The 18,881-nt window shown below is 39.5% G+C and overlaps 1 protein-coding gene across 1 annotated transcript in view; it reads left to right on the top strand.

Annotated features, from left to right (window-relative positions):
• Positions 1–1,952: 1,952 nt before the first annotated feature.
• The window catches only part of rspo3 (R-spondin 3), a 51,615-nt gene continuing 34,686 nt past the window's right edge, over positions 1,953–18,881 (top strand). The window contains exons 1-5 of the mRNA XM_062064304.1: positions 1,953–2,673; positions 13,720–13,914; positions 15,000–15,143; positions 15,308–15,454; positions 16,149–16,325. Coding sequence (XP_061920288.1) covers positions 2,577–2,673; positions 13,720–13,914; positions 15,000–15,143; positions 15,308–15,454; positions 16,149–16,325 — 760 coding nt within the window. The 5' untranslated portion in view covers positions 1,953–2,576. The remainder of the gene's footprint in view (positions 2,674–13,719; positions 13,915–14,999; positions 15,144–15,307; positions 15,455–16,148; positions 16,326–18,881) is intronic.

Below are 18,881 nucleotides of genomic sequence, written 5' to 3'. Positions count from 1 at the left end.
ACACGCACCTGGGATAGGTGATTGGCAACACTAAAAAATGGCCCTAGTGTGTGAATGGGAGTGTGAATGTTGTCTGTCTGTCTGTGTTGGCCCTGCGATGAGGTGGACAAGCGGTAGAAAATAGATGGATGGATAGATTAAAGTCATCTTAGGTCCACTTTAAAAGGAAAAAAAAATGCCAGCATGACAGCTTTGTGTAATTTCAACTTTTTCTTGTTATACTACACCTGTTTGCTATTTTTACTAACATCATATTTAGAAAACTCTCACAAAATTGGGGCTGCAAATGGCCCACAGGCTGCACTTTGGATAACCCTGCTTTAGCATATTTGAACCATAAATGTTTGATCTCTCAAATAGTTGTGCTGAGGTGACCACAGATGACGCGCTAGCTGTTCAAAGTTCAGACCCGCGGTGGACCACTCCTCTGTGCATCAGTTGGGGACGTCTCTGCCCTGCTGACCTGTCTCCACTCAAGATGATCCCCTGCTGGCCCCACTATGGACTGGACTCTCACACTATTAACTAGATCAGACCTGGACAAATTAAGGCCCGGGGGCCACATGCGGCCCGTTAAGCTTTTCAATCTGGCCCGCCGGACACTCCCAAATAATTTGTTTTAGATTTTTAAGATGGAAAGTGTAGCTTCCATTATGATGTGCAGTCACGTTTTCTAATAAGTCTTCAACTATACAAAGTATTTCAATGGTTGGAATCTGCACTTTTGCATGATATTTTAGTGACTAGTGTTGTCCCGATGCCAATATTATTTTGATACTTTTCGATACTTTTCTAAATAAAAGGGATTGGAAAAAATTGCAGTATTGGCTTTATTTTAACAAAAAGTCTTACGGTGTGGCGGACCGGTACTTTTCAGAGGCGGTATGGTACAGAATATGATTCATTAGTATCGCGGTACTATACTAATACCCGTATACCGTAGAACCCTACTAGTTACAATGGTAATCTACGTCACAGCAGGTCAGACGGGGCACCAAGCAGTGTGGGTGGGGAGCGTTTCCACAGAGTGTTTCCAGAGCCTGAAATGCGAGTGCCAGGGACAGACACAGAAGGAGATTTTTACAATAAAGTTCTAAAGCTTAGTGATTTATCAGATTGTAGATGTTTTTTGTTTTTTTTACCATTTGCGTTCAAATTTCGCTGTTTGTTGCATTTGGCTTGATTGTAAAATATGTCGATTGAGAGGGGGTGTGACGTTCATATGTTGTCAATATTCAGGGTTTTATCGTTCATAGAAAAATTCCATTCCGTTTTTAAGGCGGTCTGTCAAAACATTTTTAGCATTCAATCAGACTTTATTGTGAGGTTTTATATTAGTTTTCCCAAAAATAGATATACCGGCCCCCAGACACATTTTTTGCTCTAAATTTGGCCCCCGAGTCAAAATAATTGCCCAGGCCTGAACTAGATCCACTCGATGTGCGTTGCACCAGTCGCCAAGGTTTCTCATTGTAGCCAATGGGGTTGAGTTTTTCCTTGCCCTGATGTGGGATTTGAGTCGAGGATGTCGTTCTGGCTTGTGCAGCCCTCTGAGACACTCGTGATTTAGGGCTGTATAAATAAACTTTGATCGATTGAGTGATTGATTGCTATCCGATTGTATCAGAGGGAAATAAGTTTGTCTTTGTTTTCTTCTTTTACTTTCACTTTCCAATGATTCCATCACTTAAGTGGCAGGCGCAGTGGGAGGCAGGAGTCTCAGAGAAACTGCAGGAACATCTCTAACTAAAGCCTGGTTTCAAATGTTCGTAGAGCTCTCTCTCTCTCTCTCTCTCTCTCTCTCTCTCTCTCTCTCTCTCTCTCTCTCTCTCTCTCTCTCTCTCTCTCTCTCTCTCTCTCTCTCTCTCCTCTGACACGGGGGGCTTGCCCTCTAAATAAACTTTAGAGTGAGAGAAAGAGAAAGAGAGAGAGAACAGGGGGAGTGAATGACTCCTGCACGCAAAGCAGAAAAGCGCTGAAAGTGCGGAGATGTTCTTTTTAGATTCCACTTGTCTGCCACCAAGAGGAAGAGCGAGTTGGAGCCCATTTAGTGACTGAGCAACTGTTTCACTTACTGCCGAGTCCTGGTGTGTCTTTAAACTTTTGATGAAGAAGAGCCCATCAGTGCGTCACCAGGACGCACGGTGCGTCACCATCGGGATACAGCAGCACTTGGAGTTCCCCACATGGATGTAATATCTTAAAACTTTGGGGGGTTTTTTTGTTTTTTTTTTAATCCCTGCAAAGTTATTTCGACCAAATGATATTGGTGATTTCTGTTTGGGGGGAAATGTTCTCGGATGCCTGACTCTTCGTCTCCCTGGCTCTCTTGGCACTTATGAGGATCCTGTGCAGGATGTTACAGTTCAAGCGGCCCTGGCATCGTTGGGCCACTGTGCACCTTCAGCAGCATTTATTACCACATTGTTGGGAGGCCATTCCTGTCTGACGGGGGACATCCACCATCCACTATACCTGACACTGTCACACACACACACACACAAAAAGTGTTTTGGAAAAAAAGTGTTTTTGGTGAACATTGACATTGGCTTGACAGGTCTCACCTTTGGGCTACTATGCAATTACAACTGATCTCCTTTGTTTTGATCATCTTGCACTGCATGGATTACACTGGATGTCAGCACAGCAGCTCCAGGCACCGGCAACTTAAACGTAAGTCCAAGCACACCTATACAATGTCATTTAAAATGATTTTGTTTATATGTTGTTTCCTACAGTAAAATATTGGACTAATAGACTAAAAAAACTCCTTTATCCCACACACCATCAGATTGCACAACTCCTCTCTGGGGGGCAGTGGGGTGGTAGTAGGATGACAGGGGATGTAAAACAATAATTATTAATTATTTATACCATTATATACTTTTTGCTTTTTAAATTCAATCTCAATTCTGTACACTGATGCTGTAATTTAAATTTTCCTGAGGGAACTCTCCTTAAGGAATCTATCTATCTATCTATCTATCTATCTATCTATCTATCTATCTATCTATCTATCTATCTATCTATCTATCTATCTATCTATCTATCTATCTATCTATCTATCTACTGTAATCATAGTCCTTTGTAATGACCGTAAACTCAAACTGATGTTTTTTTCTTAAAGGGTTCAGACCAGTGGTTCTCAAACTTTTTTCAACAGGTACCACCTCAAAAAAGAGACTTGGCACTCCACTGTAATGACCAACATTCAAATACAGCAGCGTAGTAGGCCTAAATATTCATTAAAAACAAGGCGGAGGTTTTATTCAACATGTATATTTAATATTTTTTTGCCACTGTAATTTTACACAGTTTGAACAGTAACACTGTTTGAATATTTAATTGATTTGTTGGCGTACCACTAGATGGAGCCTGCGTACCACTAGTGGTACACGTACCACAGTTTGAGAATCACTGCTATAGACTATATGTACAGTAAGTGGCGGTATGCTCTTTAACCCAGAGTAATTAACGATACAATTACAATTTTAAAGTTACATCATTTTGTTGCAACTTTATTGGAATTAACCGTAAAATCACAGCTCTGCAGTGCTGTGAAGATATTTCACATTATGTTACTGCAAATGTTACTGTAAAAGTAATGCAAATATTATCCAGAATTTACAATACATTTTACACTGTAACCATTATTTTATCATTATATTTATTGGACTATTTCAGGGAATTTACTCTAAAAAATAAGGGACTGACCTAACAACATTCCTGCACAAAACAAATAACACCAATGGCAAAAATATAATGAAATATTGTACAAAATACTAACAAACTAGTTATTATTACTATTATTATTATGGTCTGGCTGCATTTATCTAAACCACCTATCGGACTCAGGATGTGTGCCATTATGCAAAAAGAATAAAAGCAAAATATTTAGGGGTATGTCATCCATAATAAATATTATTAATTTTGTCAAGATTGGGTAAGTAAGTGCATGATGCTTATGGTGGTGTTCAGTTCCCTGGTTCCAGTCGCTCCCTAGTGGCCACAATGGGGTGGACCACACTCTAGTCCAGTCCAGTGTCCTGAGACATGCCCTGACTAATACCCTCTGTTCAAATAAAGACTGTACTTTATATTCAAAATGTTGGGAGATAGTGATAGGGTCTGTGTGTTTAATTTATAGATTGACTTCAGTATTTGCATCTCTCATTTCATGTTGGTAAGAAACATTGATATACAGTATGTGTAATATATATTTCAGTAAAATGAAAAGAGTGCCACTAGGGGCTCCACTAAAAGAAAAGAGCAAGTGGTGGAATGTCATCTTCCAGGGGTCCAACAATGTGTCTCGTCTCTATATGCCGTAAAACAACAATCAATAGTATATTTTTCCAATTCTTCCTACACCCACTTTATCACTGAGGGTCTCCAGATGTGTTATGTGACTACGGCTGTTAGAGATAAGCTGATAACTAGAATATTCCATATGCCAGTGTGGCAGAAAACTGTCTGATCTACAGTACAATAATAGACCATTCGGAGTGATGTTTTTATCCCTGCCACCTGTGGCGGAATGTTTCCCCCACGTTTTCTTTGCGTCTCATTATCTAGCCCTGATCTGCTAGGTCTATAATAAAAAAGGACTTTCTGCGACCACCAAAGAGGAAATTTGGGAGGAAAAATGCCTTCGGGCTTAACTGTGTACTGTATTAAATTGAGTTTTGAGGGAATCCGGGGGTTGCATTTGCTTTTGGCAGCTTTTTTCATTGTAATTTAGCTGAGCTATTGAGAGCTCAGCCTGGCTTTTTGATAGAACAAACCTGAAGCCTGCATGGAAATTGGTTCTGACATCAGCAACAACTAAGAAATTTGGTAAATACTTTGTTTTAAAAATATTGTGTGTTACTAATCATAGAAAGTATAGCGTTTGATCATTAACTCTGAATGGGCGCCACATGCTTTGCTGCAGATCCATGGGACTTGTCAGTGCCAATCAGGAAGAAGCTCTCAGTGCTGTCATTAATACTTTTTCCAATCAGATTAATTACATGTTTGACTTTGAATTAATCGTGATTAATCACAGGTTATTACCCGCTTCTATGATTTAAATTAACTTCATAAAAGACCCCGATATTTTGACTCAAATGTAATTTAGATTGGTAGGTTGTGAGTTCAAACCCCGGCCGAGTCATACCAAAGACTATAAAAATGGGACCCATTACCTCCCTGCTTGGCACTCAGCATCAAGGATTGGAATTGGGGGTTAAATCACCAAAATGATTCCCGAGCGCGGCCACCGCTGCTGCTCACTGCTCTCCTCACCTCCCAGGGGGTGGAACAAGGGGATGGGTCAAATGCAGAGGGTAATTTCACCACACCTAGTGTGTGTGTGACTATCAGTGGTACTGTAACTCTAACTTGAGTGCCAGAATGTCATCCAGGAACATTTTCTGTAACGTTTTACTTGAATGCATGTCAATTATTTGCTTAAAACTAAAGTCTAAAAATAAAATTAAATTCCCGCCACTGTGCACTTTGAGGTGAAATATCATCCACGGTTAAGATAAAGATGAGCACTCAAAAATTGTGTGATTAATCTGCCTATATGATCAATGTGATCATTATTTGTGATTAAGCACATGAGTTAACTCTTTTTTTTTTTTTTGACAGCCTTAAATGAAACGTTTGAATCAACAGGCAGCCCCCTATTCTTTGTTTCTATACATGCATGTAAACCATGAACTTTGTTCAAAACAAAAATCTTCAATTCCATCAAACTTACTGTAAAAAGGAACTTTGCGACCCATTTTCTGATCGTTACTATACTATTACAAGCGCATAAAGAAATATTTGCAACAATGAGCCTTTTTTTCCCCCAATTTTTTCCCAATGAGATCATCCTGTCCTCTAGGTGTCACTGTGGGCTTTGGAGTTCAGGTGCTTATAACCTGTCTATATGTTTGTGTACTATTAGTCAATTAGCTGGTGGGGATGTTCCGATCAGGGTTTATACTGCCGATCATCCATGAGTGAGATCGGATACTATTAACTGTAAATTTTGGTTTTTGCCATGAAAGTCCTCCTGTAGCCAGGGAATTATTCCCTCAATTTGTAATGAACAAAAACAACGGGAAATTATTTTTGAGAAAAAAATTGAAATATCAACCTAATCACTCTAGTATCGATCATATACTAAAATTACCCTTGGTATCGACAGCACATGCTGTTTGCTGGCTGCGACAATGCTGACACACAAACTGTTGTTGTTGTTGTTGTTGTTGTTGTTGTTGTATTATCCTCTCTCTATCTAGTAATAATCTACTTGTAAATTTCCTGCTGTAACGGGGTCCCATCTACACTTACTAAAGTTTACTAATCACTTATTTATTGGGGTTGTTTAAAGCTATCTTAGTGGTCTAAAAATGCAGTTTGTGTCTTAATAGAGGTAATCATTATCAACTCAGGGGAGCGGCTCCACACTTTGTATAGAGAAACATAACAAAGTGTCAGTGACCCCGAAATTTAAATTGAGAGGCTATAGTGATAGCCAACAAGCTAAAAACCTAAGCCGTCAGCTTGTTTTCCAGTGGAACTCTGAAGGCATGAGGGAGAGAGGTGTATGCACGTACTAGCGCACAACCACACATGGCATCCGTTACACTAGCATCATTAGCTTTAGTTTAGGCTTAGCTGCTACAGGATACAAAACGACGTCCAGATGTTTTTGATGGCACAGTGTCTAATAAGGACAGAACTTGCCCTTCACTGTTCTAAGTTGAACAGTCTGTACATGGACATGAGCTGTTAATTTGTACGTTCAGTTTTCGTTCGTAATCCATTCCGAAAAGTCAGATGTCGACCAAATCGTACAAACGTCAAAGCAGCAAAATCATGAAAATCACCCATCCCAGAAACACAAAACAAAAAACAAACATGTCAAATTAAACAGATAAATAAACATTTAACTCCACTTGTATCTTTTATTTAAAGGCCTACTGAAAGCCACTACTACCGACCACGCAGTCTGATAGTTTTTATATCAATGATGAAATCTTAACATTGCAACACATGCCAATACGGCCGGGTTAATTTATAAAGTGCAATTTTAAATTTCCCGCTAAACTTCCGGTTCGAAACGCCTCTGAGGGTTGACGTATGCGCGTGACGTCAATCATTGAAACGGAAGTATTCGGACACCATTGAAGTCAATACGAAATAGCTCTGTTTTCATCTCATTATTCCACAGTATTCTGGACATCTGTGTTGGTGAATCTGTTGCAATTTGTTCATTGCATTATGGAGAAAGAAGCTGAGCAAGCAAAGAAGAAAGTTGTCGGTGCGAAGTGTCTATTTTGCGAGGGAAGTCAGCAACAACACGTACACAGCCGGCGCTTCTTTGTTTACATTCCCGAAAGATGCAGTCAAGATGGAAGAACTCGGACAACAGAGACTCTTACCAGGAGGACTTTGATTTGGATACACAGTTGCGATAACGTGAGTACACAGCTGCGCTTCCAAACATTTGATCGCTTGCTATAACTAGCTTGAGCTAGTAGCTAGGAGCTAGCATTAGGATTAATTTGTGGCATATTAAATATAAGCCTGGTGGTGTTGTGGCTAATAGAGTATATATATGTCTTGTGTTTATTTATTGTTGTAGTCATTCCCAGCTGAATATCAGGTCCCACCCGCGCGCTTCCAAACATTTGATTGCTTGCCCGTACGTGCGTGTCATGTACGTAACTTTGATTAAATATATAAGCTTTATGAACCTTGGGTTAGGTGAACGGTTGTTTGGGCTGAGTGAGTGTGTGGGTTATGCAGGTGTTTGAATTGTATTGGCGGGTTATATATACGGGATCCCGTCCATATTACCCGCTCGAGCTATAACTAGCTCGAGCTAGTAGCTAGGAGCTAGGAGCTAGCATAACAAACACCTAGGTGTTTTTATGCGGGATTAATTTGTGGCATATTAAATATAAGCCTGGTTGTGTTGTGGCTAATAGAGTATATATATGTCTTGTGTTTATTTACTGTTGTAGTCATTCCCAGCTGAATATCAGGTCCCACCCGCGCGCTTCCAAACATTTGATTGCTTGCCCGTACGTGCGTGTCATGTACGTAACTTTGATTAAATATATAAGCTTTATGAACCTTGGGTTAGGTGAACGGTTGTTTGGGCTGAGTGAGTGTGTGGGTTATGCAGGTGTTTGAATTGTATTGGCGGGTTATATATACGGGATCCCGTCCATATTACCCGCTCGAGCTATAACTAGCTCGAGCTAGTAGCTAGGAGCTAGGAGCTAGCATAACAAACACCTAGGTGTTTTTATGCGGGATTAATTTGTGGCATATTAAATATAAGCCTGGTTGTGTTGTGGCTAATAGAGTATATATATGTCTTGTGTTTATTTACTGTTGTAGTCATTCCCAGCTGAATATCAGGTCCCACCCGCGCGCTTCCAAACATTTGATTGCTTGCCAGTACGTGCGTGTCATGTACGTAACTTTGATTAAATATATAAGCTTTATGAACCTTGGGTTAGGTGAACGGTTGTTTGGGCTGAGTGAGTGTGTGTGTTGTGCAGGTGTTTGAATTGTATTGGCGGGTTATATATACAGGATCCCGTCCATATTACCCGCTCGAGCTATAACTAGCTCGAGCTAGTAGCTAGGAGCTAGCATAACAAACACCTAGGTGTTTTTATGCGGGATTAATTTGTGGCATATTAAATATAAGCCTGGTTGTGTTGTGGCTAATAGAGTATATATATGTCTTGTGTTTATTTACTGTTGTAGTCATTTCCAGCTGAATATCAGGTCACGCCCGGCTCTCACAGCATCTTCCACTCCCCACTAGTCCTTCACTTGCACTTTCCTCATTTAAAAATATTTCATCCTCGCTCAAATTAATGGGGAAATCGTCGCTAGCAAGCCTTTTTTTTATCAGATACCAAAAGTTGCGATCTTTATCGTCGTTGTTCTATACTAAATCCTTTCAGCAAAAATATGGCAATATCGCGAAATGATCAAGTATGACACATAGAATAGATCTGCTATCCCCGTTTAAATAAAAAAAAATCATTTCAGTAGGCCTTTAAGACTCTTGTTCGGCGGGTGCATGTTTTGCCATGTTCTGCAAAGAACGTGTCGTCTATCCACAGTGCGAAGCTGCTTCGAAGATACTTATCCTCACCACCATGGCCGAAAATAAACTGTTTCTTCCACGTAGATTATCACTGGAGGACTAGAGGAAAAGGAATGGCCAAGCATGCTACACACACACACCGAGCAGAATGACACAAGAAGCTAACTGCTAAAGCTTCAATGTGAAGTAAGGGTGATCGATCCAGATGTTGATATTATCGATATATAATATCAGTATTTAAATGATACTAAAGTGATTAGATTGATATTTTTCTTCTTATAATTACACATTGCTTTTGTTTTTGTTTACAAACTCTTTAAGTTTCTGGACACAGGAAGGCTTTGAAGGCAAAACCCAAATAAATGATGTGGCAGGCCACTTTGAATGACGTAGTGGACCACAAAGAATGATTAAAATGACTTGAAAGACTGCATTGAATGACATAGTGGGCCACATTAAATAATACGGCAGACCACTTTAAATTACGTGGCAGGCCACATTGAATGATGTGGCAGACCGATTTAAATCATTTGAAAAACCGCATTGAATGACATAGTGGGCCACATTTAAAAATGCGGCAGACCACTTAATTACATGGCAGGCCACATTGAATGATGTGGTGGGCCAAATTAAAAGGTGTGCCAGACCAGATTAATGTGGCTGCATTGAATGACATAGTGGGCCACATTGAATGATATGGCGGCCACATTGAATGACTTGGAAGGCTGCAGTGAATGACGTGGCAGACCACATTGAATGATGTGGCGAGCCATATTAAATAATGAGGTGAGCCGCATGAATGATGTGGCAGACCACAATGAATAACTTGGCGGGCCAATTTAAATAACGTGGCGGGCCTAATCTGGCCCCCGGGACTTGAGTTTGACAGATGTGTCCTATGATATCTAGAATTCTGGGCAGGAGTAACTGGACACATGGTTGACTATGTGGAAAAGAGTTACTCTACAATCTAAAGCTATTTTAAAGCTTGTCACAATGTTTAAAAAAAAACTTGTACAGTATATTTTATTCATTGGCAACACACGTTATGGGAGGAAGGCACATCGGACAGAACAGGAATGATTTTAATTATCACCGCCAACATCGGATGCTCCTCTGAGTGAAAGATGTGTCAAATAGATTTGCAAAGCCAATTTTCCCCCAAACTGAAAGGCTGGAACAGAATTATTAAATAACTGTACGGATGGAATAATGAATCATAAATCTTAGCAATTTTCCTTGTAACACTGGTTGTGGTGATTCCCCAGCTTGTTTCGGAATAAATCCCTATGGGAGAGTAAATTACATCGAGGACACACCGTCGACGTTTTCACTATGGCCCACTGGCGATGACATACTGCACAGGAACCACCCTCTTCTGGGAACTTTAAGTTTTGCGAGCCAATTACATTATTACCATCACATTATAATTAAATGAGCATAACATCAATTTATACAGTATATAGCAATCCAAATGCCAATGGTGCAAATAGATAAAAAAGCAACACATCAAGTCAACACATTCTGTATGTGCCAGACAATGTCCCCTGCCCACTGAACTATGTGGACATGATAAAAATGTCTATTCACCACACACAATTCAAAATGACACCCTTCTAAATCCACTACAAAGCAATGGTGTGTAATTGCAAAACACTCTGCCTCCACACTTTCCCGTGTTTGGCCATGTTATCTGTATTTGATGTTTTTGACTGATTTCAAAACTTTAAGGAGGTTGTCAGTGAAGTAAACAAGGTAGGAGTCGCACTTTCACATACTCTTAATATTTAATGTTTTATTATGTATACATACATTATACTGTATATTAGGGGTGTGGGAAAAAATCGATACGAATTCGAATCGTGATTCTCACGTTGTGCGATTCAGAATCGATTATCAGTTTAAAAAAATAGATTTTTTATTTTTCATCTTTTTTATTAAAATATTTGTTGTTGTTTTTTAATTTATTTTTTTATTAATCAATCCAACAAAAAAATACACAACAATACCATAACAATGCAATCCAATTCCAAAAGCAAACCCGACCCAGCAACACTCAGAACTGCAATAAACAGAGCAATTGAGAGGAGACACAAACATGACACAGAACAAACCAAAAGTAGTGAAACAAAAATGAATATCATCAACAACAGTATCAATATTAGTTACAATTTCAACATATCAGTGATTAAAAATCCGTCATTGACATTATCATTAGACATTTATAAAAAAAAATTAAAAAGAACAATAGTGTCACAGTGGCTTACACTTGCATTGCATCTCATAAGCTTGACAACACACTGTGTCCAATATTTTCACAAAGATAAAATAAGGCATATTTTTGGTTCATTTAATACTTAAAACAAATTTACATTATTGCAATCAGTTGATAAAACATTGTCCTTTACAATTATAAAAGCTTTTTACAAAAATCTACTACTCTGCTTGCATGTCAGCAGACTGGGGTAGATCCTGCTGAAATCCTATGTATTAAATGAATAGAGAATCGTTTTGAATCAGAAAAAAATCGTTTTTGAATCGAGAATCGTGTTGAATTGAAAAAAAATCGATTTTGAATCGAATCGTGACTCCAAGAATCGATATTGAATCGAATCGTGGGACACCCAAAGATTCACAGCCCTATGATATATATATAGTAGTGTCATCACGGCCTGACTTGGGGCTGTAAATAACAATTAAAATGATGTGCTGTTTAGTCTTTTAGCTGCAGCTTGCTTTATTTAATTGATGCTTTAGCAAACTGAAGTGTCTCTGATCATAATTTTAGATAATATTGTAAATCCTACATCTTTTATTAATGTACAAATGATCGTTGTTACGTTAACAAAAAATAACAAGTTAACTAATGTAATAAATCACACAAATAATCATGTACATACGCAGACTAATCATGCAATTTATTTTTCACCACACATACTGCTTTACCTCAATCGTGGATGGTTACGTGAACGGCAGAGTGGGTAGTTATATGGTCAGTGATCAGGTCAATGCATATGTCAGTGCAAAGATAAGGAGACTCCAACTGGTGTGCTAGCTGGCAAATTTCCCTTCAAAATACACCCTCAGTCCACTCTAGATAAAACTGTTACCAAGTTTTGAGCAAATATTTAACATGCATTCAAATAAAACGTTTTTTTTAAATGTCCTTGGATTAGATTTTGACAATAAGATTGATGGTGGCATTACAAAAAACATTGTCCTCTACAGTAGACATTTGAATGGTTGAACATTATTTGAAATTAGTGACATAACAGTAACTTATATTAGCGGAGTTAATAACTAAACACTTAACAAGTCTACTTACTATGACTTACCATTGTTGAAAGAGGTTAAGGTGGTACTATGCACTGAAGAGAATGCAAAGTTCATGTTAGTCAAATATGCTGCTTATTCCATGAGTATGTTGCAAGTATTTCATTAAGTTGCTGGTGTTTTTCCCCTCCTACACAACTACTTTGAGAGAAACTTTGCATTGAGCCGAGTTTTCCGTTTATCTGGTAGGTGAGCTTGCACCTTTTAAACATTTAGCTCTCAAGGCTGACATTTTGACCAGAGACAAGGCAAGCAGGCGCCACGTCATCACTTTTTGTCACAATCGTAACTGTGCTGATAGCAGAATCTTAACAGTCAACCAAACCAACCCAATTAGGAACGGATACTGAAAAAATACTAATTTTCAGTGTACATCTTTAAAGACACACAATGTTGGTTGCAAAAGTGATGTTCTTCACACAAATATGGCACGTTTTCCAATAACGATTGATTGATTGATTGATTGATTGATTGATTGATTGATTGATTGATTGATTGATTGAGACTTTTATTAGTAGATTGCACAGTACAGTACATATTCCGTACAATTGACCACTAAATGGTAACACCCGAAAAAGTTTTTCAACTTGTTGAAGTCGGGGTCCACGTAAATCAGTTCATGGTACAAATATATACTATCAGCATAATAGAGTCATCACACAAGTTAATCATCAGAGTATATACATTGAATTATTTACATTATTTACAATCCGGGGGGTGGGATGTGGAGGAGGTTGAGGCGGGGGGGGTTCGGTTTGGTTGATATCAGCACTTCAGTCATCAACAATTATATTGATTGAGTGATTGAGACTTTTATTAGTAGATTGCACAGTACAGTACATATTCCATACAATTGACCACTAAATGGTAACACCCGCATACATTTTTCAACTTGTTTAAGTCGGGGTCCACGTTAATCAATTCATGGTATAAATATATACTATCAGCATAATACATAATAACGGTTCCTTATTAGTCCTACACTTGGAACATTTCCACTCACAACAGAACTTCAGGGGTAATTGAGGGCTGAATATGGACTGTATTGTACATCACAAACACTTGAACGAGTAATGGGGCCTCCTCAGCCAAGCTGCTCTTATACTCCAATCACATGCACATCATGTTAAATTGCTAATATAAAAAATAAAAAAAACCTCAAAGAGTAACCATGTCATTTTTTGATAAAGCTGCTATTGCTGCTATCACAGGACAATAGTCTTTTAACAACAGTAATGTAAAATTAAATGACGTGATAATATGTTTGTCAACAGAGCTCTCTGGTGTGAGTTCAGGGTGCCAGCAGGTTGGCTGTCTGACCTGCTCTGACTACAATGGCTGCCTTTCCTGCAAGTCACGCTTCTTCATACATTTGATAAGGAATGGGATGAAGCAGATCGGTGTGTGCTTGACTTCCTGTCCCACTGGCTTTTTCGGCATACGCTCTCCAGAAAGAAACACCTGCACAAGTAAGATATTGTGTGTTTCTTGTTTTAAAAATGAGCATGCATTGGCAAGAGTGAATGGATTGACAACACAAAGCAGGGGTATTTGACTAAATTGTTTCAGGGGTCACAATTTCAAAATATAAGAACTGAACTTTTCCCTTGACAATTAGTCTTATTTAGCATATTCCAGAAAACCATCGTCCTCTACAGTAGACATTTAGTTTTGGTCTATTCTTGTTTATTACATTTACAAGAGCCCGCTGCTTTTTTTATGTACCTATATAAATACTACTACTAAAAAAGTACTCAAACATCATCTCTATGACAGCATTCTAGTGTTTTAAGGAGCTTCTGCAAAAAAGTGAGTCTCTCACAAGTTTTTTTTTAACTGAACTCACGGGCCACCAGTTGAACAGCTAAAATTAAATTCTATATAACTGAAGAAGTTGGACAAATGACTACTGACTGCATCTAAAGTAAACAGGCCACAGCCACATCCTGGTTCCATAAATCACATTAGAGAAAGTAATTGTACCTGTCAAAATGGAGAAAACTTAAAGGATATCTCAATTATGGAAATCACAAGTTATGACCAGTGTTCCAGTTTTCAATGATTGCTAGCAAGGTTAAAATGTCAAACCAAGGATCTGCCAATGTGTTTACAGTGGTCCAAGTTCCTCTGTACAACAGGAGCACTCTAGTGTTTTTAGGAATTTGCGGCAAAAATGTTTCTCGCCCAAATTTCCCACTGAACTCAGGGGGCAGGTATGGTGTCGTTCCTGATCCGGATTTGGACCCTGGGCCGCCAGTAGAAGCATCAAACCTGTTCATTTATCTTGACACAGTAAAGCATTTGCATAAGTTTATAACTGCTAGTGACATATGGCTTCGCTAAGAGTCGCATGTTTCCATTTACTTGTGTACACAATAAAATTAACATTTTCTCTTATAAAAATCATGTATCCGAAGGCAATCTGCAGTATTTGCAGTGGCTTATATGCCTGACAACAATACAATGCAACTGTAGCCCCAGTAGTACATGTACACACACACACACACACACTTTAAGTAAACACTTGTGGCTGAGTCTGTGTTTCTGTGTCAAGAGTGCAGGCCTGAGTGCGACTCCTGCTTCAACAAGAACTTCTGCCTGCGCTGTCGGACAGGGTTCTACCTTCATCAGGGAAAGTGCCAGGAAATCTGCCCTGAAGGGCTAGTCCGCAGTGATACACAGAGGGAGTGTGTTCCAAGTGAGTACTTATCATGAGTCAAGAGACTCTAGAAATGTTGGAGGAAAAAAAGTGTCATTAAAAAAGAAGGATTCTTCCGGGCGGGCAGAGATTAGCAGTTGATGCTCACTGAGGAATGGCACAAAGACAAGTCATGGAATACATTAACTGTATTATCTTTGCAGAGTGCCCTGCAGAGTGTGAGCTATGCGTAAACAGCGAGGAGTGTACACGGTGTCGGCAGGGCCTGTACCAGCTCAATGGGAGATGTCACCATGTTTGTCCAGAGGACTATGAACCCAACGATAAACTCATGCAGTGTGTGCCGCAAGGTCAGTCTATGCATGCAGGAGAAATTACAAATATCAATTTTAAACGAGACTATTGTCGTGCATTAGAAACATTATCCTACCGAATGACCACTTTATAATGGGCTAGAACCTGACTCCACAAAAACGACAGACATGCCACCAAGCATGCTACCTACTCAGCCTGCCATGGTTATTAGAGCTGTGAATCTTGGGACACCATGCGATTTCGATTCGTGACGTTTTATAATCCGGAATATACAGTAAACACCAAAATATAGTCCATAACACCACTTTGATGCAGCTGTTGCCCTCTTGAATGAAATAAAACGGTTGACTTGCTAAAACTTGAAACTATATGAAGATTCAATATGATTGCGAGAAACTATATGATGAACTGAAATGTATCACAGGTTACCAACATATTCCTTAAATACAGTTAACACAAAGACCCTTGTTCTTCTTCATTGTCGTTGCCTCGACTTGGGCATACAGTTTTGAAGTGGAAAAGTAATCACCCCAAACAGAAGCAAGTAGAGCCAAGAAAAAGCTAAACAAAGTTAGTTCTAGTAGAAAAGCGCCATTAGAGTGCCTTATCTTTAGTGTGAAATATTGATACATTCTCATGAAACAAAGTATGTCATCACTAGAAAGCTAGCACCAACATGCAACACTGCTGAAATCTGACTATGAACGTCTATTCTCATCATCATGTTAGTGCACTGCGAAGTGGCTGAGTGGAGCGAGTGGAGTCCCTGCTCTCGGTCCGGTGGAACACGTGGCTTCAGGCGGTGCCAAGAGACCCGCACACGCCAAGTCCAGCAGTACCCGTCCCCTTTTGGGAGACCCTGTCCTGAGATCTCTGAAACCAAGTGCCTGGTTAAGAGGAGGAAAGGTAAGCAAATAATACATGCAAATGAGGAAAAATTAGAGAAAGACATAATCATAATCAGCAGCATGTAAGTGTCTGTGTATGGGGGGGAGGTGTACTGTGGCCTTTGGCCTTTTGTAAAGTTTGTGGATTTTTTTCGTCTTAAATATGTAAGTTATAAAAAATGACTTCATAAATGTTAATATAAGATAAATACTGTGCAATGAAAGTTCAATAATAAGGTTGCTTGAATCGAACTAAGAATGTCTAAGCCTACCTATACCCCCTATCAAAAATGTAAAATGGCTGGTTCCACCTGGATAACGGCAAACTAGCATGGAACACCACTCAACACAGACGTCACAACGTCATCAAAGCTCACATTTAAACATTCACACACAGCACCAGCATTTTGGAACAAGGATGAGGTATAGAAGAAATGTATGAATATGATAAATTTATCTGTGGCAGCATAGAAGAAATTTATGTACACGTTTCACTTTTACATTTCATTGTACATAACTGTGGTGTGTTCAAAGACCCTCGATTAAAGTTACAGAGGCATCACTAGTTTTTAAAGTCTGGGGAGCCTTAACTCCCAGGATAGGCACTAATAATAGCATAATCTTAATAATAATGATGTAATATTATGATTTGTATTACCCACTGATTCTAATTCCATGTGTATCTGGTAATCTCTACTTTACACTCTGAAATAAAGGAAAACTTGACATATTCATTGTCATATTTAAGTGAATATGATATTTATATTCATGTTCTAGCTATGTTAATCCCATTTTTATAAAGTAAAACATATTTTTACATGAGTTTCAAAAAGATGGTTTCAACTAAATCCATGCAATAATTAGTTTTATAGTGCATGTTTGCAAATACATCAAAGATGCTATTTTAATCCATTTCTAATGGATAAAGCTTTGGCCTGGACAAGAGGTCATCAGTAAACATACCACGTGTTTGTATGAGGTGTTGACGTTCGGTTGAGGAGTCTTGTGTATGGGATGCCCATAATTTGTCTCCTGATCATAACACTTCCTTCTCTGGGATATATATGCAGAATTAAAATATCCAAAACCAAACTTAAAAAAGTAAGCTGCTCTCTTATAGTTGTTGCCGTTGACCTGGCGCTCATTTTTTTTCTTCTTCTGGGAATGGAATTGGGGCGCATGGCCAAGTTTGTTCTCTCTATGAAGTCCAGACCTCGCTGCTTGTACAATCACAGCTAGTCCTTCTTCCGTTCAGGACTATGACTGTTTACTCAAAGGATTGTCTTTGTGGTTAGAGGGAGGACAGTGGAGGGGGTGGCACACATGCGCGATGTCGCAATGTGGAAGTTCTGCGATTCCCATGAGACCTCGCCGCATTGTCAACCAGTATGCTGGGATCAATTCTATAATACTATATACTGTAAATCCTGGTGCTGCAGTGCATTTATGACCACGTTGTGTTATGTGTGTGTGTGTGTGTGTGTGTGTGTGTGTGTGTGTGGTTACCGGGGTGCTTGGTGGCTCCAGCTGGTTGTTTTTTAAGTTTGAACTCCATAGTGTTAAATGACAGATCACAGACCGCCGAGATCCAGCCCCCTGGGGCCTCACATTTACAGAAAAAACGTGTGTGTGTGTGTGTGTGTGTGTGTGTGTGTGTGTGTGTGTGTGTGTGTGTGTGTGTGTGTGTGTGTGTGTGTGTGTGTGTGATGCAGCAGAAAAGCACTACATTCTGAAGCAGAAACAGCCAGGCCAACATCAACATCCTCCCCCAGGGAGGCACACGGCGACCAGGGGATCAGTATTGGTTTATCCCCGCAGCTGCCAATAGACAACACGCACACACACACACCAACAAACTATTTCAGATAACCCCTATACACATTTCAAACATGTGAGACAAATGATTATTTTGCACACTCTGACCACCGTTGTGTCGCTGGAATATGGATACTGCCGCCTCTCACAGTGAGAACTTGTGAAGACTCTTCTGGGTGATTTGGAATAGAGAGTGAGAAGTGTGCACTCTGTCCCCTCACTGTCTCCCTTTCCAACCACCCTCACCCCCTGCACACACTCCCTGCCACACCAAAGCAAACATAGACCCCCATGTAAGCTCCCTGCTAATGCTGCCTGTCAACCGAGTCGGGCATGAAACTTTATTGTGGCTCATGGTGAATGTTCATGTCTTTGACGCACATTTTACTTAATATTTTTTCTGACTGCATGTGTATTAGAACACACATTTTAGAGCATTTTAAAACTCCTTAGACAATATTTTCTATTGCTGTCTCGCTAATAGTTTTTAAAAATGCCTGTTGGTTGTAAAAGAAAGTATCATGTTTATTGCTGCTTGCTGGTGTGATTACCCAGTAGCCTTTGCTCTTAAAGGATCCGTGGTGAATGGGAGCTAATTATCCTTTTTGCCACATCCTCTCCATATTGTTTACGTTCTGCACACGCTAGGGGGTCAGTGTTCTGACCTCAGAGAGACCTTAGTAATCCTCCGGCAGCCCTTAGACACTGATATATCCTCCTTCTCCTCTCCACTTTCTCCTTTTGGGTTTTCCTCCCCCTC

The sequence above is a fragment of the Entelurus aequoreus genome, linkage group LG11, assembly GCF_033978785.1.
Source record: "Entelurus aequoreus isolate RoL-2023_Sb linkage group LG11, RoL_Eaeq_v1.1, whole genome shotgun sequence".
NCBI classification, from domain to species: Eukaryota; Metazoa; Chordata; class Actinopteri; order Syngnathiformes; family Syngnathidae; genus Entelurus; species Entelurus aequoreus.
Note: the sequence above shows the minus strand (reverse complement) of the source record. Positions and strands in the feature narration are given on the sequence as shown.